The sequence below is a fragment of the Microtus ochrogaster genome, chromosome 2 (assembly GCF_000317375.1).
Source record: "Microtus ochrogaster isolate Prairie Vole_2 chromosome 2, MicOch1.0, whole genome shotgun sequence".
Taxonomy (NCBI): domain Eukaryota; kingdom Metazoa; phylum Chordata; class Mammalia; order Rodentia; family Cricetidae; genus Microtus; species Microtus ochrogaster.
This window is the reverse complement of record NC_022010.1, coordinates 11,769,229-11,792,712: the sequence shown is the minus strand read 5'-3', so window position 1 is coordinate 11,792,712 and position 23,484 is coordinate 11,769,229. Positions and strand designations below refer to the sequence as shown.

Here is a 23,484-nt window from a genome sequence, read left to right as displayed (position 1 = left end):
TCCTCCTCCTCCTCCTCCTCCTCCTTGTGATTCTTTAAATTAAGCATCTTTCTCAGGCCAGATTGTAAATCCCATGAGGATGGAGATTGTGTCTGGCCTTGCTCGATGTTCAGTACCTAGCATAGCTCCCAGGTCTCAGCAATGCTAAGGGTCTGTTAAACAAGGGGACTTTTTATTCCTATTCTATAGACCAGGTGCCTCAGGCAGAGAAAGGTTATATGGTAGCAGAACACACTGGGCTTCCTAACTTGGCTTCTGAGAGACATCATGAATGCGTGACAGAACTAGAGATTTTAGGTTCCTCAGGGCCATTCTTGAAGGGTCTAATTCCAGAGACTCAGAGGGAGCATGTTCAGCATGGTAAGAGGAAGAACAGATAAGACTTAGGTTGCTGCGCCTCAGACTGTGGTACTGATCTCACAGTAGCCCCTCCCTGGACGTGAAGGTTTCCTGAAAGAGTACTAAGGTGATAAATTATACATTGCATCCTGCTCTGATGTGGAAGAATAAATGTTGAGGATAAATAATCTTTCTGCAGTTATAGCTATAAACTCAGGACAATTTTTATTTTTGTGACAAGGACTTAGAATGTAGCTCTTGCTGACCCGGAACTTGCTGTGTCAACTGGACTGGTTAGAACAGAATCTTTAAACACTTTCTTGTGAGGAAGCAAATGCTAGAATAACTCGAAGCAAGTGAGAAGCCCTCTTTAGTGTCCTTCCCCAGTGGACCTTGCCCTGGGAACCCATATGATTATAGTATTACTTGGAAGAAGCTGATTAACTGTTGTTGAACCTCCTCTATGACTCTGGATGGAAGGATCCAAAGGAAAGTCTGGGGCCACCATATAGCAAGGACTGAGCTTGAAATCGTGACAGAAGAAAGCAGGGACAAGAACGTGGATCCCGATTCCATCTGTATATTCTAGAAAGCAAAAGCCAATCTATAATAATTAAGGCACTTGCTACCAAGCCTAACAACCGAGCTTGATCTCCAGGACCCCATGGTGGAAGGAGAGAGCTGACCCTTTCAAGTTGTCTTTTCCCTCCCAAATGTGTGTGTGCGCACACGCTAAAAGCAACTTAAAAATTAAAGATAAATAAATAAATACCCTCTGAATCCCTGCTGCATCTTAGTGGATTTTGCAACATGCAGTAAGACCTACAAAGTGTTTAGTTTCTATGACAACTTATCCTCTGCCTGTTTAAATCTGGAATCTCTAGATTTTCTTGTTCAGATTGGTAAAAGGCGCCCTCTTTGATCCTGTAGTGTAGGCACAGTCTTTGGGTTGGGAAAGGTCACAGCAGACTACTCATTGCCTTTTCCCTGTTCACAGCCTGATGGGCCAATAACAGGCTGGATGCAGGATAGGAGATCCAGTCTGCATCCCTCCTGCTGTTCCAAATGGAGAATGATATGAGCAACTCCCAAGATCCCCTGAGGAGCCATCCCCATCTCTCAGGGTTCCGTTTTGTGTCTTTTATCCCGAGATAATGGAGTTGCAGAAGTGTAATAACTTGACAGTAAAAATATTAACCTCTAAAGGCATATTTCCTGAGATGACATTTTACAAACTGTTTTACACACATTGGAAGATGAACATGACATGCCTTAGCCTTTTTTCCATCTTCTGCTCCTGGCCTCTGCTCTTCTTATATGAGGATGGATAGGATTTGGTTCTCAGTGCTCCCCTTGGGCCTCAGAGAGTCCTAACGTTTTCATTTAGATGAATGATGGGGACTGGAGAGTCGACTGAGCAGTTAAGAGCATTTGCTGTTCTTGCAGAGGACTTGAGTTCAGGTCCCAGCACTCACAGGACAGCGCATGACCTTCTGTGACTCCAGTTCCAGGGGATCTGATGCCCTCTTCTGGCCTCTGAAGGCACTGCACCCACATGGTGCATCCCCCCCCCATCCCCATGCATGCAGGCAAAACACCCATACATGTAATTTTTTTTTTTTAGCTAAATGAATGATGGGAGCGGGAATTTGGATTTTATACTGTTATGTTTTCTCTACCTAACAGGTAGTTATTCCATGTTGCAATCTCAGTTCCTAGTCAAAAGAACACACTGAGCATTGGAATTCCCAGGTCACAAGTGTTTATCAGCTTCAAGCCCTGTGTCTTTTACTGATCTGTGTCCATCCACAATGTATTGAATAAATTTCATTTATTTTTATCATATCATGTGTGTGTGTGTGTATGTGTGCGAGTGTGCATGTGTGCATGCATGTGTGTGCTTGAGTATAGGTGTGTACAGGTACATACACCATTCCTCAGGTGCTATCTAACTTGTTTTTGAGACAAGGTCTCTCTTTGGCCTGGGACTTGACAAGGAGACTAGACTTGGCTCTCAGTTCCTCCTGTCTGCACCTTCTCCACACCGGGGTTACCAGCATACGTCACAAATGCTTTTATTATTTTATCCTATTTTTAAGTGTGGGTTCTGTGCTGGAACTCACTTCCTCACCCTTGGATTACAAGCGCTGTAGGACCAAGTTGACTCCTCAGGCCGACTTTCATGTTTCTTCATGGCTTAGCAGGAGAACCTTGCTGAGTCACCCACCGATCCTTCTTACCTAGGCACCCATTACTATCGGCATCCTGGATGGAAGGGATGCCAGGGGCAACAGCTGGGATGTAGTCACGCCCTGAGCATCCTCCGTGTCCACTGCTGTGTTGGGGACAGACATAGATCAGTGCATGTGTGTCCCTGCAAAACCACCAAGGGCGTATTGAGAGTGTTTATCATTGTGAAGTAAATGCAAGTGCCCAGCTTGGCAGCAGTTACCTTCACCTGCTGAGCCACACTGTTCTTCCCCCTGCCTCATTTGAGACAGCCTGTCACTGGCTTGGAACTTGCCAAGTAGGCTAGTCTGACTGGCCAGAAAGCCCCATGAATCCACCCTCTAGCCCATCTTCCTTTTCATGTTATAAACTGTAGGTTCTAGGAATTGATCTAGGATTGATCTTCATCCTTGTAAGACAGGTGCTTTCCTGACTGACCCATTTTCTCAACCAAGTGATTTGCATTCTGAAGACAGAAGTTCCTAGAGCCAACATGTCCCTGATGGTTAGATGCAGTCAGAGTGAGCTGAGCTGGGATTTCTTGTGGGTGTGAGCCGGCTGACCATGAAGGGTCAGGGATTACTCGCAAACACAGGAACGGTGAGATCTGAATTCTAGGAAAGTGTATTGGGGAAGTTCTAGGGATGGATGACCAACCTTTGACGCAGGAAGAAGGTAACAGTTAAACTGTCTGGTGCCTGGTTTGGCTTGACTGAAGGTAGGACGCCATGTTCTCGGCAGAGTGAAGAGAGTCCAGGGAAGATCATGACCTCATGAAACTCCCCTTTCTCCAGCTCAGTGCTCTTGCAGAAAGGGAGGGCTTTTATTTGTGATTGGCTTCCACCCCTTCCTGAGAATCTAATGACTAGAAGTCAGATTCTGCACCATGGCACTATAGAATTTAAGAACGTGGTCCTCCGTCCTGTGCCCTGCTCTAAATGGAAGTCTTGTTTCAATTGTTCTCTTCGTGGTTGTGGGCTCAACAGCACATGCTTAAGTCTCACCAACAAGTCCTGAGAGACAGCCAGCTTTGGGGCTCATTGCTGTATTTCCCCCTTTAAAAAAGCAAAGAGAAGTCTGGAAAAGAGTATTCATTTAGTGAAGTTGAGAAGCTAAGAGAAATGGCCCTGTTTTAACCCCTCATTGGGATGATAACTTCAAGAGAGACATCAGATTCTTCTGTCATTGCTCTTTTAATAGTGTTCTTTTAGTTGTATAGATTTGTGGGTGAGTGTATGATAATTCCATACTTGTGTGAAGTGTGTAATGGTCAAATGAAGGCTTCCAGCATTTCCACCTCCTTAAACATTTGAAAAATTAATTCACGCCAGGCGGTGGTGGCTCATGTCTTTAATCCCAGCACTTGGGAAGCAGAGGCAGGTGGATCTCTGTGAGTTTGAGGCTAGCCTGGTCTACAGAGAGAGTTCCAGGACAGCCAAGGCTACACTGAGAAACCCTGTCTCAAAAAAAAACCCAACAATAACATATAAATAAATTCATGCATAATGGTTGTGTGCATGTGTGTGTGTGTGCGTGGTGGGGTAGGCTACCCCAATACAAATCTGATAACCCAATTTGTATTTTCTTATCATTGCCCTATGGTTGGAGCCTTCAAGGTCCCCTGATTTGGATACTCATAAAATATATAATAGGTTATTTGAACTATAATACTTCAGCTGTTCTGCCATGAAGTGTTTAACCTCCCATCATCCCTGTCTCTGAGCAGCTGGAGCCAGGTCTGAGGTCCTTTTACTGCTGAGTCAGACTATAACCATCTAAGGTCCTCTTCTCTCTGTGATCTCCTACTCTGAACAGCAAATCTATCCTAAACCGATGTGGGGCATTTGGAGGGATTTCATTATAGTTGGGTTTTTAATCCCTGTTTATTTTAGATATCATTCCTTTGACAGAGTAATAATTTGCAAATAGGGACCAGGGAGATGGATGAGTTGGCAAAGTGCTTACCCCATAAGCACAAGGACCTGAGTTCAATGCTCAGCATCCAGAGAGAAAAAACAGGTGTAGTGGTGTATGCTTGTGATTTAAACTCTGGAGAGGCAGAGACAGGAGGATACCAGGGGCTCAATGGCTAGCCAGTCTTGCCCAATCAGTGAACTCTCCAGTCACACACACACACACACACACACACACACACACACACACACACACACACACACACGTAGTTTGCACCTCTGACCACATTGATTTTCTTAGGCTTCTTAATCTCTCCAATGAAACCACAGGTCCTCATTGTCTATAATTCGCTGTGGTTCCCAGCCTTGACTCCTCAGCCCCTCCCTTGAACTTCACACAAAGACACTTTCCCAATGGAGGACAAGACCACAGCATCTTATTTGCTCACCCAGAAGATGGGAAGCGGAGCAGGGAGCTGACATGTTTGGCAAGACCCCACGGCAGTGAGTGAACTAGAGCACCTCCAAGTACTGAGAGAGAGACCGCTGTGCAATGCCACCGCCTTCTCTCCAGCTTTCGGAACTGCAGGTTATGGTCTGCAGAATGGATTCCATCCGTGTTTCTAGTGCATTCTATGAACACTCCGCCTACCAGGGTTTTAATCTAGAGCACAGCCCTTTTGATCTTTTTTCAGATGTTCCACTTTATGGCCAGAACAAAGCGTTTTCTTAGTAACATTAAAACCTTTTATGCATCTTCAAATGTGGTACGAGAGTGGAATAAGATACACCTGGGGCTCCACTAGTGGTGGTTTGAGAACATAAGAAAAGGTAAGGTAAGGAAAACAGCGCACTCCCTAAAGGCAGCTGAGGTTACAGAACTCCTTTAAATTATGTTTATGGTTTAACTTGACAGTATTTCCTAACACAAAACGGCTTTCCTGGAGTCTATCTATCAGTTATTTGTCACTAATGTCTGGTGCCTTATAAATCAGAGCTGTCAAGGCACGTGAACTTCTGCTGGTGTCAAGGTGTGTGTATGGTGTGTCTCTTGCCAATGTGTCTCCGTGTTCTCGCCCTCTCTCCCAAGGTCTCCAACACCTGCGATGCCATCTTTGTGAACGGGAAGGAGATGAAGAGCAAAGTGGGTACCATCGTGAACTTCACCCACCAGCACTTCACCTCCCAGGTGGAGGTCACCGTCTGGGTGCCCCGCCTGCCGCTGCAGATAGAGATCTCAGACACAGAGCTGAGCCAGATCAAGGGCTGGAGGATCCCGGTGGCCTCCAACAGGAGGTGAGTTAGAGGCTGCTGGGGTCCAGGTGTCTGTGGGAGGCAACATCTGAGGTGTGCTGCCATGGACTGGGTTTGGCTTCCAGCAGTGTTTGACAGTGCCCTGGACTCAGGCCCCTGTGGATCTGACTTGGGTAATTACTAGCAGTTGGACATGAGGAAATAACATCAAAGGTAATAGTAGCAATAGCAGTGGTGATGCTGGTAGCCTCGCAGGACAGTTTCTGGGATGCAGGAGGGTGATGTGAGATCTAAGAGGTACCTACACAAAGCCTGGCACTCAGAAAAGAACTACTTCCCACTGTCCATCGAACGACTATTTGTTTGTCATTTATTTCTCTTTCCTCACTGCCAGTCATCACTCATGGAGTGAGGTATCGTGTGGATAAGATCGCATGGTTGGAAATGAAACTGCCTGGATGTTAGCCTTGCTTTCTCCAAGGTACAGCCCTGACCTGGTGACTTCACCTGTTTGTTCTCTAGTTCCCTCAGCTAGAAACTGGGAGCAACAATGTTTCAAGAAGTCTGAAGAGTCTGGAGAAATGATGTGTGTTGTGTGTGTGGCAGGGTGGCTAGCATCAAACTCCCCATCTGCTGCTCGTTCAGATGTAAGGGGTTTGAATGGGAGTGTCCCCCACATGAATGAGACTGTCCCCCATAGGCTCGTGTGTTTAAACACTAGGTCCCCAGCAGGTGGCGCTGTTTTGGAAGTTTATGAAACCTTTAGGAGGCAGAGTCTTTCTGGGGGGAAAGTATATCCCTGGGGGAGCTTTGAGAGTGTACCCCACTTCCTGTTCTTAGTCTACTCCGCTTCCTGAGTATGTGTACAATCTAATCGACCATTTTCGTTTTAGCCCTCTGGCCATGCCTTCCTCACCATGATTGACTATATCCCACAGGAACTGTGAGACAAAAATCAACCCTTTCTTCCCTAAGTTGCTTTTCCTCAGGGTATTTTATGGCAGCAACAGAAATGAAATTAAAAATCCAGTCAAGTCTTAAATCTGGTGCTGTGCCAAGGAGACTTCACAGATGCAATTACAGCCAGCCACCAATCTATCTTAGGATGTGGGGATGATCCAGAAAGGCCAGATCCATCAGATGAGGCCCTTAAAGCAGGGCCTCCCCTTCAGCTGATGGTAGAAGGACATTGGAGAGGTTGGAGCGGGGTGAGGACCACTTGACAGAGTGATGGCTGGCCTTGAAGATGGATGAAATGTTGCACCATAGAAAGCGATGGAGCCTGTAGGATGCAGGAACCCTTCATGATGAGCACAGGCCATTGTAGGAAATTGTCTAACTGTAGACAATGATCACTACATGTAACACATTAACCACCCTGGCTGTCTAGATGTGAATGCTTCCCATCCCAGCAGCTTCAGGTAAGAGCCTGGCTGACATCTTGACTTCAGTTTCTGAGTCTATGCAGAACTCCTCCATTTGAGCCTGGTTGGACTGTGACTCACAGACCTGTAAGCAAGCCAATGGATGGTGTTTTGAAACTGTAAGATTTATGGACATTCTGTTACACCACAAAGGAAGAAAGTGACCCATATATTGTTACCCGCTTTGGAGTGCAGCTGTAACACCTCAGGGAGGGAGTCATTGAAGCAGACAGTGGGCGGAGGGTGCAAGTATCTGGAGAAACACCGTGGCCTTTGGCAGACTCTTCATAGACTCATGGGTGGCGAAGGTGTTGACAATGAGCTCGATTGCATGGAGCATTGTGGGAAAGCTCCCATCACCCGGTTGGAGATAGAAATCATCCTCAACAAGAGTGAGCTTAGAAAACAGCCCTGGTGAGTGTGCAGAGCGTGTGGGGGAACATAGATCCTCCTTTGGCTGCTACAGAATGCCAGAGTGCTGTGCCCTGTAGTTACATGGAAAACAAGTAAATCTAGCCGTGGAGATGAGATTTCCAGGCAAAGCGTTGAATGTGTGGCCCGGATTCTCCTTGCTTCTTACAGTTAAATTTACAGATAAACAGAGGCGAGGGCTGTGGAACGGAAGAGAACAGGTACCCAATGGTGTTGAAGCAATCAACTTTTCCAGATGACGAGTGATGGGAAACCTCAGACATGCTTTGAAACATAGACTTGGGTACCATGAAGGCCCAGCACTAGGCTCCAGGCTCCTTCTCTGAAACATGAAGGGTCAGCACAGTGAAGTGGTACCACCTGCATGACTGACACCTTCCACCTGTTTCCCTGAACATGGAGGGGCATATTACCCCTTGAGAAAAATCAGCAGGGATGAAATAGGAGTGAGGATAATCAGGAACAGCACTGAGATCACAACACCATTGATGGCTTCTAAACTCCAAAACACCGTTGAAGCTGGAACCCGTGTGCCAAACCGGAACAAATGTAACTGAAGTGGATTCCTAGCAGCATCAGCGTGTGTGTGTGTGTGTGTGTGTGTGTGTGTGTGTGTGTGTTTTAAATCACAATATAGAAAACATGTGGATTGTCATATTGAAATCGCTTGTTATCTTGAGGAAAGTACTTGCTACAGAAACAGCCCCAGCAACACTGAGAAAGTAGGCTGTCTCAGCAAGGAGAAGTAACTGGAGGAAACCCCCAGTGGGTAGGCTCAGTGGCCCAGGAAGGATGGCCGAGTAAGGCCAATGAACTCAGGGATGGAAGATAAATCTCAGCCTAGGTAACACCCAAAATCAGCTGGGCAGAACATGAGACACTTGTAAGACAGTGACAAGATGTCTAAAATACCTGGAACTAGAATCTCAACAATGAATTGGGACTGAGAGCGCATGGTGAAAACCGACCTAATCCGGCAAAATCACATAAGCATATAGAAGCAAACATCAAGGAAACCACCGGTAGGCCAAAACCCTAAGAATTCCGCACAGCAACATAGCATGGTGACAATTCTGAGAGTTAAAGGAGAGATCTTAAATATGTCACCGTCCCACTGGTGATGATTAACCCACACCGTTGTCGCGTAGCTCTCTGATGTGTTTAAGATAGCCTTTCAATTCTGTCTGTTTAGTTACGGGGAAATTCACATCGCTCGCACAGATTCCCTAGCAGCATCATTTACTACAACCTCAAAGACAAGGCAAAGAGAACATGGACGTGTTATTGAATGCTGCGGATGTCGTTGGGGGTCTGTGTGGGTTTCTTCTCTAAGGGAAATCATCAGTGACACTCATGTATGAAGCAGATCCTGTCTCTGTGATGTATCCTGAAGGACTGGAAAGAAAAAGATAATAGGTTTTTCTCACTTACTGGTTACTTTTCTTGTTGCTCTGATCAAATATGTGATTAAAACAACCTGGGTGTGGAGGGGGTTCTCTCTGTTCACGATGGGGAAGGCATGGCAGTGGGAGTAGGAGGCTGCTTGTTCACAGTAGGGAAATCAGGAAACGGTGTGGACCAAGAGCAAGGGTGTCCTTTCAGACCCCAATTCCTCCAGCTAGGTTCTGGGTCTCTACAACCTCCAAAACCTGCTGAGGACCAAGTATTCAGAACCACAAGCCTGTGTGGGCCATACCACATGCAATCATAGTGAGTACGCCACTCTGGTTTTTAATGCTACATCCTTTTGTCCTGCCAGAACCATCTTTCTTACCAATAAAGATACCTTTCCACCTCTTTGGGGTCCTAGAATTGCTCTAAGGTGGTGCTGGGGAGTTCTTATGTACCTTCCTGTGTTGTTCTCAGACCTTAAGGGGACAGAAAATTGTTTCAGAAATCAAAGGCAGTTGGGTTTGAACCTGTGGTTAGCAGTTGGCTGGACCACTTGGTTTGCTTACAGCCACTGTGTGGAAGGATGGAAGGGACCCAGAAAAGGAGACGACACACGTGGGGGCAGGTAGCCTCCCCTCTGCAAATGACCCATTTTGTGGCCTTGCTTGAGGGGTCTCTGTTCTCCCCATCTTGCTTTCCTTATCAGATTGGGGCAAGAATTAAACCTCAGTCTCCAGGTTCTGTGAAGGCTGAATGAGTTAATGATGTGCGACCACAGAGATGTCTGTCTGTCTATCACAGGGGGCAGAGCTCATGGTCGTCTAACTCATTGCACAGGGATGTCAGTGTCACTCTGGGAGAACAGGCTGTGGTCGTCTAACTCTACCGGGCAGGAGTTGTCATGGTTGCTGCTCTGCTCTTCCTGACCTGGTTTCTATCCACAGAGCAGTCAGCAAAATCCTCCCCTGGGAGGTCACAGGGCAAGTTCTAGAATTGAAGAGACAGAAGATTTCTCTGGGCAAGCTGTTGACAGGGATGGAAAAAATAGAAGGGAAGGAGGAAGAGAGAGAGTTGGATGAATGGGTGAATTCATTCATTCATTGGCGAGTGAATGAACCAATGGGTGAGGAGATGTAGTAGGATAAAATGTGTCACGTTCCCTCTGACAGTCAGGCCGAGTTGAGGGCAGGTAAGGTTTTCCCCTAAGGAGGAGGCTTAGTCCATTTTGTTTTCTTTGTGCTCCAGGCCCACCCGGGAGAGTGATGATGAGGAGGACGAGGAGAAGAAGGGGCGAGGGTGCACCCTGCAGTACCAGCATGCCCTGGTGCGAGTTCTCACCCAGTTTGTAGCCGAGTCACCTGACCTGGGTCAGCTGACCTACATGCTGGGCCCTGACTGGCAGTTTGACATCACTGACCTTGTAACCGACTTTGTGAAGGTGGAAGAACCGAAAGTTGCCCAGTTACAGGATGGCAGGATCCTGGCAGGGCGGGAGCCTGGCATCACTACTGTGCAGGTATTGTGGGGTGGGATGGGTGTGGGGGTTCTTTGCCACTCTCCCCCAACATTGGTGATTCCGTAGTTAACTGATGTTATACAGCTCTGGCATACATCGTATGTGTGCATGTCATACACCAGCGTGCATCAATGGACACATGTTTAGCCTGTCTGCGCGTGAGTCTGTTCACCAGTTTTATATCCCAAATCTCAGGGCACATGGGCAATGACAAGGGAACAGTGTTTTCCAGACACGACAGGGCAGATATACATATGATACCACAGGGGTTGGACAACATGCATAAGACCTGAGCGAGCTCAAGACAGACAGAATCCCGGCATGAGGAAATAGGTGGCAAACAGAATCCGGCATGATGAAATAGGTGGCAGACAGAATCCGGCATGAGGAAGTAGGGGGCAGACAGAGATCCAACCCCTTGTGGAGGAGCCCCTGAGAGGAGAATCTTTTCTCTAAGCAGGTGGCCCCTGGTCACTCAGCACTCCAGTGGAGACCACGCACCCAGTGACTTACAGCCGGTACAAATTAAACTTGGGTTTTTAAACCAATAAAGAGGACATAATGTTGGATTGGGTGGGGAAGGGAGTGGGAGAATGGGAAGAGGGCAAAAGTGATCAAAATACATCCCTGAAATGATCAAAAAACTATTTTAAGTTAAAAAAATTCTTCTGATATTTAGAGTATAGAAAATATCTCCTTTACCACAGAAAGCTAAATTAAATACATGTTACCAGAAATTATTTCTTTGCAGTAAGAGCTTCTAGATTTTTTAAAAAATAGTTTTATTTATTAATATTGTAATTGTGTTTATATGGAGGTGTGCCGCAAAGTGTGGGTACTTGGAGGGCAGAAGACAACTTTTGTGGAATTGATTCTTCTGTTCCACCTCTATGTGGGTTCTGTGAATTGAACTCAGGTCACTAGGCTTGTGTAGCAAGTGCCTTTACCCACTGTGCCATCTTGCTGGCCACAGTATTTTAATTCTTGCATAGCAGAGTAGATAGTAGTAAATGCTCTAAAAGATAAACCCACTTCAGCCTTACAGTTTAACCATTGTCTGTGTTATAGCCAAGATAGTAGACAAAATGAATTTAAAAATACATTTTTTATAAGAGATAAAGAAGGAACCATAGTTGAATGGTTCATCAAAACAAAAGCATTTTATTGCCAATTTTGGTAAGATTATTATGCTAAACTCTTTCTGCTTCTAGCACCCAGGCCCCTGGTTCCTGGCTGCTGTCGGCCAAGAGCCCTGTACATTCCTTCTCATGGAGCTCCTGCATTGTCAGCAGGGACTCTGGGTGTCCCTGTTTCTTTGTGTCACTAGCTGGGAACACAGCCTCCCTGACCCACCTCATAGAACTCTGGTAACCACACTGGGTTCCCTGGGTGATTCAGTCCCACCTGGCTATCAGGTGGCTGTGTTGTGTGGCATTGGAGACTCAGGGAAAGAGTTTTATTTTTTTCACAAGTGCCATGGATGAGTGAAGGCAGGAAGTCTTGGGGAAATATTCTAGAAATAATTCCACCTATCAGGCATTGTGGCACCTCCAGATGTACAGCAGAAGGTGTATTAGGAGCCATAGCTGCTTAGGAAATGCCACTTGAACTGGTTTTCAGTGGTTATCCAATGTTCCATGAAGTGGTTATTATTGCTCAGTGATAACCACCTGTCCACTAGAGGGGATGTGCACAGAGAGCCGGGGTGAGTGCCACTTCCTTGGAGACTGTGCCACTAATCCAGCATGCTCAGAAACTGCTGAAAAGCTGTTGAAAAAACTTCACTTCTTCTATTTCTATTGTAATGGTCTGTCCTGTCCCTTTAAGAGACAAGCCCCACTCACTCCCTCTCCCATCCACTAAGGCAAGTGGATCTTCCTTCTGCTTCCAGCCTGAGCTTCCCTTCCTTTCCATCTTTCTTCTGAAGAGGGAGCTGCTGCCATGGCTCCTCTTCTCTCCTTCTCTCTCCCTCCCTCCCTCCCTTCCTCCCTCTGTCTCTCTCTGCCTCTCTCTGCTCTTCTCCCTTCTCCCCTTACCCCTTTCCCTTTCCTTCCACAACCCATTAAATAAATACCCACTTTCTCTGCATGGCACATCAGGTCCTCTCGCCTCTCTCTGACTCCATCCTGGCTGAGAAGACAGTTATCGTCCTGGATGATCGCGTCACCATCACAGAACTGGGTGTGCAACTGGTGGCTGGCTTGTCCCTTTCCCTGCAGCCTCACAAAGCCGACAAGAGGGCCATCATCTCTACGGTGGCTGCTCAGGATGTTCTCCAAGCCCCACAGCAGGTGAGATTCCCAGGGGCTTATGTTCTGTGCATGAAGTTAGCTCTGCCCCATTATGACTCCTTGCAAGGAGGCCAGAAGAGTGTCACTGCCACTGAATCTCCTTGCTTCTTGTCCAGTTTCTCTCTGTCTCTGAGGATAGCACTTAGGACTTAGCTACAACTTCCTGTAGCCTTTGTTTTCCTGTGAGTTGATCTGTGCTACACATAGTTTGCTACTAGACCATGATCAAGGGATCCCCTGTTCTCATTCCTGCCAAACAGAGAGAAGGTGATTGTTTTTTGAGGCTTGGAGATTCCATTTCAGCTACTTGAACAAGAATGATTAATTGATACCAGATTGTCCTGTTGATGACAGGGATTGGCAATGCTAAGATGCCCCCAGGTCTTTAAATATGCACAAAACATTTATAAAGGAGACAGGTGCATGGTACCATGCAATCAGATCAGACCAGTCACACACCACCTCATTTACCAAGAACTTCCTCTGAGAGTGGTTTTGCTGGGTCAGCACTGACCTCCTGATAAATGATGTTCCAAGTGACATCATCTTGAATGGTAACCTGATTGGTTACATCTGAAATTGATTCGGATAAATCACCTGATCTTTCTGAGTGTCTCCGCAAAGGCCAAAGTCACACTCCATGGGAAGGCATGCAATAAATTAATTTACACTTTAATGTATTCATCAAAGTGCATTCTTGGCACCTTATTTCAGTGGGTGATAGCATGTTAATGATACAGGTTCATGACATACAAAGAACTAAGACCATTACATACAGAAATTCTCCTTTATCTGCAGATGCCAATAATGTCCAGAGGAATTCATGTTTGTAATTTGAAGGAACCCAGTTATAATACTGTGCTCTGGTTTCGTTTTCCTTAGGAAGCCATAGTCAGTTCCTGGATTTTGTTCAGTGATGGCTCAGTAACACCTTTAGACATTTATGATCCCAAGGATTTCTCACTGACCGTTTCCTCCTTGGATGAAATGGTGGTGTCCGTCCAGCCAAACCTTCAGACCAGATGGCCAATCATAGTTGCCGAGGGGGAAGGACAAGGGCCCCTGATCAAGCTAGAAATGTCAATCAGCGAATCTTGTCAGAAGAACAAGAGGAAGAGTACTCTCGCTGTGGGTAAAGGAAGTGTCAGGGTCAGATTTGAACCTGGGATGCATGAGCAGCAAGGAGGCAGCAATGACATCGAGGGCATAAACCGGGAATACAAAGGCCACCTCAGCAATTCCATAGAGCGCGAGGGAAGCCAGGAGCGAGCTGCCCAGGAGTGGTTCCAACATGGTGCACCAGTTGGCCATGAAGACAGGACCAACAAAAGCACAACCCCACAGGCTCCCATGGGAGGAAAGCTGCTCAAAGGCGGAGCGGATGCCTTCACAAGCTTCCCCACTCAGGGGAAGTTACCAGAATCCAATAACCCTGGCGACCTCACAATGACCTCCAGGGGCTTAACAGATTTGGAGATTGGCATGTACGCCCTGCTCTGTGTCTTCTGTCTGGCCATCTTGGTCTTCCTGATCAACTGTGTGGCCTTTGCTTGGAAGTATAGACACAAAAGGTTTGCAGTCAGTGAGCAAGGCAACATTCCCCATTCCCATGACTGGGTCTGGCTTGGGAATGAGGTAGAACTTCTGGAGAACCCCGTGGACATCACTCTCCCCTCGGAGGAGTGCACCACCATGCTTGACAGGGGCCTGCAGTTTGAGGAGAGGAACTTCCTGCTGAATGGCAGTTCCCAGAAGACTTTTCACAGTCAGCTGCTTAGACCCCCTGACTATGTGTATGAGAAGGAGCTGAAAAATGAACCCATGAGTTCTTCCGGCCCCAAGAGGAAGAGAGTCAAGTTTACTTCCTACACCACCATCCTCCCCGAGGATGGGGGCCCGTACACCAACTCCATCCTGTTTGACAGTGATGACAGCATTAAGTGGGTCTGCCAGGATATGGGGCTGGGGGACTCGCAGGACTTCAGAGACTACATGGAAAGACTACAGGACCAGATGTAAAGACCTTTCTTATGTTTGTATTCACCTTATGCCTTCTGTTTTCTGGACGGTGGAGCAGTGAGTCTGATCAGCAATAGGGGGTGACTCTATAAAGTGTCAGGGTGTGGGGTCTGGAGGGATCCCTCTGGGAGTGGGTACTAGCAGTTTAGAGAACCGGGGCTCCAGCTGGACGATGTCTACTAAACAGTGGTTCCCAGGGATGGGAGTCACCCAGAGGCAGCAGCCTAGCAGTAGGCACAGCCCCACAGACACTGTGAGTCACCTCATGACCAATGGCCGTGTGTAATTAGGAATGTTCTGGATGGTGGTTTTTCTATTCCTAGCCCTTTTAAAGCACAGTGGACGCTCATTGAGCGTGGCCTAAGTTCGAATCTCCGTGGCGGAAGATTGACTGAATGTAGCTTCCTTAGTTGTCGGGAGTGAGGCTCATTATTTTTATATACATTTGGACTTGTACCTGTTCTTTTGACCTTACATTTTTGAGGGGGAGGGGTTGTTTCAGAAACACATAAAGGAGAAGTATGTCTGATGTTCTTCCTGTGAGTTTTATTCTATGGGGCTCATCATGTCCTGCCATTTCTGGGTCTTCACACAGGATGCCAATTTTTAAAAGACTTTGTTGCTGGGGACAGTGTTTAAGCAACATGTCCTCACGCTTTATGTCCTTCTTCTTGCCGTTGGACATTCTTATATATCTCAGTGGCAGAGGTCTCACTGAAGACACAGAAGAGAGAACTTTTTGTTTCCTTTTTTTCCATATGAAGTCTAACAAATTTGGAGAAAGTTGTGTCACAAACACCTGTTTTTGTTGTCTGCTTGTTAGTTATTTGCAGATCTCCTGAGGGCAGAGAGACTCCAACATCACAGTATGGATATAAGTCCTTTGTGCTCAACACAGTGTATTATTCAAACTAAACTAAAAGGCAGGATTGAAGGGCTGGAGAGATGGCTTGGTGGTTATGAGCACTTGCTGCTCTTGTACAGGACCTGGAGTTCAGATCACAGCACCCACATGGTGGCCCACAACCTTTTCTAACTCCAGATCCATGGGATCTGGTGCCCTCTTCTGGCCACTGTGGGTACTGCACTTATGTGCACATACACAGACACACATACACATAACTTGAAAAAAAAATCCCAAATCTTTTAAAAAGCAGGATTGATCTACATAAAAAAGACATGAAGAAACAGCTTCATATTCAACTCTCAACTTTGCAGATTAAAATAAAACAAACAAACCAATGTTCTAAGTTAGCAATATATAGAAGTCATCCATACAAGGACTGAAAGAAAAAACACTCTCATTTGTTACTTTGACAGAGAAGAAACCATCTCAGGCATCTTTTGGTAGAGAAAGCAATGGTTTTTCCAAATCCATAACTATACATGAATGTCCCAGAGCCCAAGAATCAGCTGTTACAAACTATGTTATTAAATCAAAGTTACAAGAGAAAAAAAATACTTTTTGCATAATTTTCAATAAAAGTGCTATTTACAAGCATCATGAAGTCTCAAGAAAGGCAGAGATTTTGGCTTGGCAAATGTGACATTTTTGTTTATCACAATGACGTAACTAGAAAATCAGACATTTGACTAGTATGCCTCATTGTGAACTCACCGCATGGTGGTCAGCTCTCAACAATGGGATTTTTCGAAGGCCCCAAGCAGGAAGCATACGCAGGAGACCACTGATGTCAAGGGCTGCTATCTGAGCCTCTCAGAGGAGATGTTTTCATCCCTCTGCTCCCATTTTGTATATGTGCAGGCTGGAAATATGGCAGCCTTTCCTCCCGTAGCCACGACTGGACAGCTAAGACCTTCTCCCTGCCTCTCCCACTCCCTGCACTGCAGTGTGTTGACAAACAGGCTTGGGCATGCAGGCCATGTGCTTCAGCCTCCAGAACTGTGCTTGCTCGCTTCTGTGTTTAGAATGGCTCTAAGAACTGAAACTGCTGGGGTCCCCGAAACCTTTGTCTAGAAAATGAAGCCAGAGGATGAAGGTATTGCACAAACTTGGCTCACATCTGCAGCTGCTTAGAGCGCTCTAGTTAGCCGCCTGCTTCTAGAAAGGTTGGGGCGGGGGTGGGTAGCTCCAAACCACTTGGGCAGGGCAGCCGAGTTCTAGATAAGTGCAGCTCTTTGTATGAGCTGTTTTCGATCCTATCTCCCGTCACAGAAATAGTGGGTACCAATAGTGAGGTACCCACCTGGAATCAGGGGACAGACAAAGAAGGCTGCCTACTGTTGATTAGCTGGAGCCTTGGGCTTGCCTATAGCTTATCAGGAAATTAGCTTGGGCAGCACAACAAGTAAGGACTTCTGTGATTGACAGACTGGAAGTGGGTGGGGAGGAGCTGACCATGGTTCTGAAGATGCCTCCATAGGCCTCTTAGACACTCAGAGAATTGGCCTCAGTGCACATTTCAATGTGTCTTTGTGTTAGGACACCACCACTTCAAATCAAAGCCAAGTGGCAGGTTCTGAGGAAGACGACCCTTTTAACATGCGACACACAGTTACGTACATGAAGACACAACGTGAACACATGTATCCACATCTCTGTGTGTGTGAATACCAAGGAGTCACGGACTCAGTCGCTTGGTGGGAATCAAAAGAGCCTGTCAGTCAGATTCGGCTTGGGCAGGATGCAGCATCACAGCGTCCTGGCAGCATCTTATGCTCTAAAGATCTCCTGCGGCTCATAAACTTGTGTTTATCTCGCCTGATTTTCTTCCAAGTCAGCTATGATGTTTGTGCTATCCCCTAAAAAACCTGAACTAGAATCGGGGAGATGGCGTAAATCATCAAGCCTTAAAATCCAGTTTCCCAGGGCCATGAATTGGCCTGGACTTCAGTTTTCACGGTTGAGATATCCATATTATAACTCTTGATATATTTATTTCATATATATTTATGATTATTTAACCTAGCCAGACATACTTTATCAAGTCCCTTGCTCTGCCACAAGAATGATGTCTGTGCTCAGATTCATCCCGGGAGAGTCAGGAGAGAGCAACAGGCTATAGGTTCTCTGGCCACACAGAGAGAGGTTGAGACACGGGATGGACTAAGGTAGTATGACCCAGGACATTCAGACAATGGTGTTACTGTCTTCAAGATCCGCCCGTGGTGCTTTTGGAATCAAGGCATAGGGACTCAAGAGGCAGGTGCCACACCAAAGAACTGGAGCTGAATGGCAGGTGTACTGGGTTTAAGAGACTCATAAATACAGTGGGAGCTTTGGTCAGAAAGCAGCAACTAACTAATGTTAGAAAGCTGTCTGTCTGGCATGCATGTCAGGGTACAGCCCCAGACTGTGGCGATTCTTAGCTGTCTAGGCAGACATTTCTCTTTATAGACATGAATACAACCAAGACATGCTTTGGTTTTATTTTACCCCTTGGCCACACCTATGGATGGAAGTAATTTGTAACTCATTTAAGGTTTAGGAAGTCCCCTTTGGGTATTCTGATCAACATTTTTCTGTCTCACTCTTCTCAGGGCTGGAGAGAGAGAAAGAAAGAATTCAGTCTGTAAACTTTGCTGTGTAAGTCTAAGGGCTGGAATTCGCGCCCCCCAGAACCCACATAACAATCCAGGTGTGAGCCGGGCGGTGGTAGCGCACGCCTTTAATCCCAGCACTCGGGAGGCAGAGGCAGACGGATCTCTGTGAGTTCGAGACCAGCCTGGTCTACAGAGCTAGTTCCAGGACAGGCTCCAAAACCACAGAAAAACCCTGTCTCGAAAAACCAAAAAAAAAAAAAAAATCCAGGTGTGGTGGTGTATGCTTATAATCCCAGCATGAGAGGGGTGGGGACAGACAGGCACCTGAGGCTTCCTTTTCAGCCAGCCTTGCCTAATAGGCAAGTTCCAGATCACAGTCAGAGACCCTGTCTCAACACAAAGGTGGCTGATGCCTGAGGAGTATCATCTGAGTGTCTATACATGTGATTCCATGCGTTCATGCATGGGTGTGCGTGCACACATACGTGCACACGCGCACACATACAGAAAGAGAGAGAAAGAAAGGAGAAAGTTCAAAAGCAAGGGTTGACACCACAGTGAAGCTGTGTCTATCAGTGAGGAGTCCCCTCGTCCCCTACAGTGACCACAGGCAGTATTTCCAAATCCTATCTTCAGTCCATTGGGTTTTCTACTCTGGTCATGTAAAGAGAGTCACGTTTCTCCATCCAGGTCTCTGTAAATGACGCCACAGATGGTTTATGAATCGCACCTTTCTCCTCCATCAAAACCGTATTTGTATAATGTAATACATCTCATCTGTCCCATAGAGGGTGGATGGTGGGACAAAGTTTTGCTGAAATACAGACAGCAGATATTTTTGTATGTAATATAGGCAATATAATGAAACTGTGAACGGTGTATTGGAATAAATACATTTAAAAATAAAAGCATGTGAAACTTTAGCCTTTAAGTGTACAGACATCCAGCTCAACAATATTTAAATGGATGATGGGAAGAGCATTGGGGCCTGACATTGACAAATACACCCAGTTAGGGATTCTGACCCGGAAAGGAGATTGTGGCTCATGCTGGGATTGCTGATGGAATCTTCCAGAACATTTTGATCTTACTCTTCATTACTTTCTGAATTTTTTCCTCCCCCTCCCTTTACTGGAAATATTTCAGAAATAAAATGACTTCATTTTTTCAGCATAAAGGTATATTCTAACCACAGGGTAACTCACCATTTTTAACATGGAAATAAACATTTGAACATTCTTCAATCGTTGTATTATTTTGGTTGTGTGCTCTTTATTGAGTTTTGGTATTCATGTCATGGGTTATATTTATAGAAGTGGGCTTTTTTTTTCTTTTCAGAGAGTTTAACAGCCTTGACACATCACTACATGGACATAAAAAGAAAATGTTCTCTAGAAAGGCTTTACTTAAAAATACTTTATTTTTAAAAGTATGTTTGTGCATGTGTGTGTGGCGAGGGGATTGTGCATATGAGCACAGTACCTGTGGAGGCCAGATGGGGCCTTTAGATCACCTGGAACTGGTATTATAAGCAGTTGAGAGCCACCTAAAGTAGATGCTGGGAACTGAGCCCACGTCCTCAGCAAGGACTGAAAGGGCTCTTAACTGTTAGGTCATCTCTCCAGCCTCTAAACCTTTATCTAACAAAACAAAACAAAACCTTCTGGGACTTGAAAGATGTGTTGGTCTTTCTGTGTTGGTGGAGATCATTCTTTTAGTATACAGCTCTTCCAAGTGAGCAATTTGTCTGAGGGCCATGAGAATCCCGAAACTGCCCCCATTTCCTTCAGGATGAATGAGGACGTCTCCTGGTAATGCCTTGGCAATGCCTCATGCCACCTCTGATCTTTTATTGGGCCCTGAAGACATCAGTTAAGAAACTAGGTACAGACGCTGGCTTCTGGAGACTTGGAGTTGTGTTCTTGCTTTGAATGCTGGCTGCAAATGAGCCCCAGCACTCTCCCGGGTACACAGGTCCATTTGGGGCAATTGCTTCCCACTAATAGCTCTCTAGGAGGGGTGAGTCATAGACCAGTGTGCTACTAAGACCTCAGAGTAGCTGGACTCCATTTGATAAAATCTCCCCCAAAATGAAAGGAAGAAAGCATGAAATGAGATGGTCAAAGGAAGGACCTTTCTGTTTAGATTTTTTTAGATGCCTGAGGGCAAACAATACCGTTTTGCAGATTCTTTTGGTGTCGAAATCTTTAGTGCCTGCTCATTTCTTGCTGGTTTTATACAATTATGACAGGTGATGCAGCATTCTCGCTTTGCTTCTTAGATATTCTAGAAGGAAAATAGGAGTACAGGGATATCCTACGTGGTCTCTGGCATTTATAGATGCCTCCGTGGCTCCAGCAGACAGGAAACTACCACTTTCTAGATGGAAAATAATGACTCCCTTAGGGGAAGTCATCTTCCCAGTTCAAAGCAGCAATCATGGCATCAGCTCACAGCCCCGAGCAGGCTTCCTAACTTAGGAAAGACCTCTAATCGATCTTGGGCTTTCACTGTGGGTCTTGGTGGGTTATGAGATACAACTTGGTCGTTTCCTGTTGAAGACCGACCTATCCTTAGACCCAGGGACTCAAGGAAGGCGAGTTTTCTGATACCACACCAAAGTGCTGTGTAAACACACAGGTGGGCGGCTCTTTCAGAAGTGTAGGCTTGGTGATTTTCTGCCCATTTGATAATATTACATTTGCAGCTCAGTCTCTTTGGAGTGTGTGTGTGGTTGCAGTGTCTGTGAGGAGATGGATGAGATCCCAGGAGAATTTGCATAGAATATCCACCCACCCTCCTGCATGCTTGTGATCACTTCTTCATTACACACTCTACATGGTAGAATGTTTATGCGCTCTCAAAGATTGCTGGGCTGTCTTGTTTGGTGAGAAAAATCTATATGCTTTGTATAGATAACTTCTCTCGGACTGTGTCTAATCTGTGGCTGGCTGAGTGCATGCATCTGGACTCTGGATACAGAGGACCCATGGTCCTTGTGGTGGCTTAACTTGCTTTTGATCTGACGTTTCTCATTCACTTCCCCAATTTCCCTTGGCTGGCTGACAGAGCCCATGGTACTTTGTATTTCCCACTTCGGAATTACCTGTTGTTTTAATGTGGCTTCCTCCAGTGGAAACCGACTCTCAGAATGCAGTAACAAGGCCAGTAGAGACGTAGAGCACAGGCTGGGGTTGCTTCCCTTTGTGGTTCATCCCTGGTACACGCTTTCCTTTCCCATCACAGCCCCCCGTGGGTCTCCATCACATCTATGTGAATCCCAGTGTAGTCACCATAGTCTCACTTCTGCTGCTGTGATAAAACATCCCGACAAAAATCAATGTAGGGGAGAAAGGAGTCTTATAGTCTGGCATCACGGAGACGTCAAGGCAGGAACCTGGAGCAGCTGTCACATCCACAGAGAGATGTGAATGCATGCATGCTTAGTACCCAGCTTGCCTTTCCCACTTGTAAAGTCCGGAAGGACCTCAGCCCAGAGAATGGCGTCACCCACAATGGCTTGGGTGTTCCCACATCCTTTATGTAGGCTGCCAGCAGAAGGTGTGGCCCAGACTAAAGGCGGATCTTCCCACCTCAAAAGATCTGAATTAAGGGTGTATCTTCCCACCTTAAAATATGGATTCCAAGTGGGTCTTCACATTTTAAATGATATAATTAAGAGAAAGATCCCTCACAGGTGTACCCAGCTGCTTGGGTTTTATTTAATTCCAGATGTAGTCAAGTTGGCAACCAAAAATAGCCATGACACCAGGTAATAGTCTGGACATCCTCCCTCCCCACAATTGTGAGGTTAAAGGAACGTCAAAGCTATGGAGAGGGAATGAGAGCTGAGGAGATCATTCAGTTGGTTCCATGCCTGCCACACAAGCATGAGGGATTGAGTTCATACCCTCAGCACCCTTGTAAAGAGCCCAGAGCCTCAGCGCTCACCCAAAATCCCAGTACTGGGGAGACAGAATGAATCTCTTTCTATAGAAAGGGGATCTATTGGAATGACTTGCACGCTGTAGTCCAGCTAATGCCACAATGGCTGCCTGTGAATGGCAAGTTCCAAAATCCCATAGCTGCTCAGTTCACAAGGCTGGACGTCTCAGCTGGATTGTAGTTCACTCCAGATGTAGTCAAGTTGATAACTAAGAGTAGCCCTCACACAAGGCCAGGAGGATCCTTGAGGTTCATTGGCCACCCTGACAGGCTGTTTCAGTGAGCTCCAGGTTCTGTGAGAGACCGGCCTCAACAAACAAGGCTGTGAGTGACGGAAGAAGACAGCTGATATTGACCTCTCGCCTTGTGGGTGCTTGCATACCGATGCATGTATTCACACACGTGAGAACACATATATTTCATACACCACACACACATATAATTTTAAAATGAGAAAGATGAGCAAGAATTAAGTAAACAAAGAAATGATCCATCCAGGCCAGGTGGCTCAAGCCTGTCATCCCAGCTACTTAGGAAGCGAAGACAGAAGGACCTCAAATTCAAGGACCATGTAGTATATTTACTGAGTGAGTTCAAGGTCAGCTTGGGCAAGTAAGTGAGAATCTGGTTCAATTAGAAGTGAGAAGAGCACGGGACACATAGCTCAGTGATATAAGCTGAGTAAAATTCCCAGCACAGGGAAAAAGAGATAAAGATGAAGAAGAACAGACGAAATGATTAAACCCATAAGAAAGGAAGTGACTGAGAGATAGTCACACACTGAGTCATGTCTGGCTGACTTCCATTTCTTTGGAAATCAAGGGTTCCAATGCTGCTTGCTTATGACACCAGTAGAAAGAACTTGATGTCTTGGATGTAAGTCTGTGTCCTAGCCATCAGTCCCCAGCCTCGGACTCTTCTTAGGCTGAAGTGTTAGGCATAGACTCCACATATTATAGAGAACAATCAAAGCTACACAACCAAGCTAGCTTTGTCTGTTGGGGCAGCTTCAGGGCAGCACACAGTAGGGACAGATTTTTTTCTACAATTTGGGAAGAGGGACACAAGCTATTATGAGCAGGGCACACTGTTATAGCACTCATGTGTATGTGTACGTGTGTGTGTGTACGTGTGTGTGTGTGTGTGTGTGTACATCCCATGAGTGTGCAAGTGCCTGTGGGACCAGAAGTGGGTGCCAAATCTCTGCAACTGGAGTTTCCAGGTGG

General features: G+C 46.1%; 1 protein-coding gene across 1 annotated transcript in view; it reads left to right on the top strand.

The window, feature by feature from the left end:
* Tmem132b (transmembrane protein 132B) overlaps positions 1-15,353 on the top strand; it is a 285,174-nt gene extending 269,821 nt beyond the window's left edge. Inside the window, exons 6-9 of the mRNA XM_013350061.2 lie at positions 5,572-5,777; positions 10,229-10,499; positions 12,599-12,790; positions 13,673-15,353. Coding sequence (XP_013205515.2) covers positions 5,572-5,777; positions 10,229-10,499; positions 12,599-12,790; positions 13,673-14,809 — 1,806 coding nt within the window. The 3' untranslated portion in view covers positions 14,810-15,353. The remainder of the gene's footprint in view (positions 1-5,571; positions 5,778-10,228; positions 10,500-12,598; positions 12,791-13,672) is intronic.
* Positions 15,354-23,484: the final 8,131 nt, after the last annotated feature.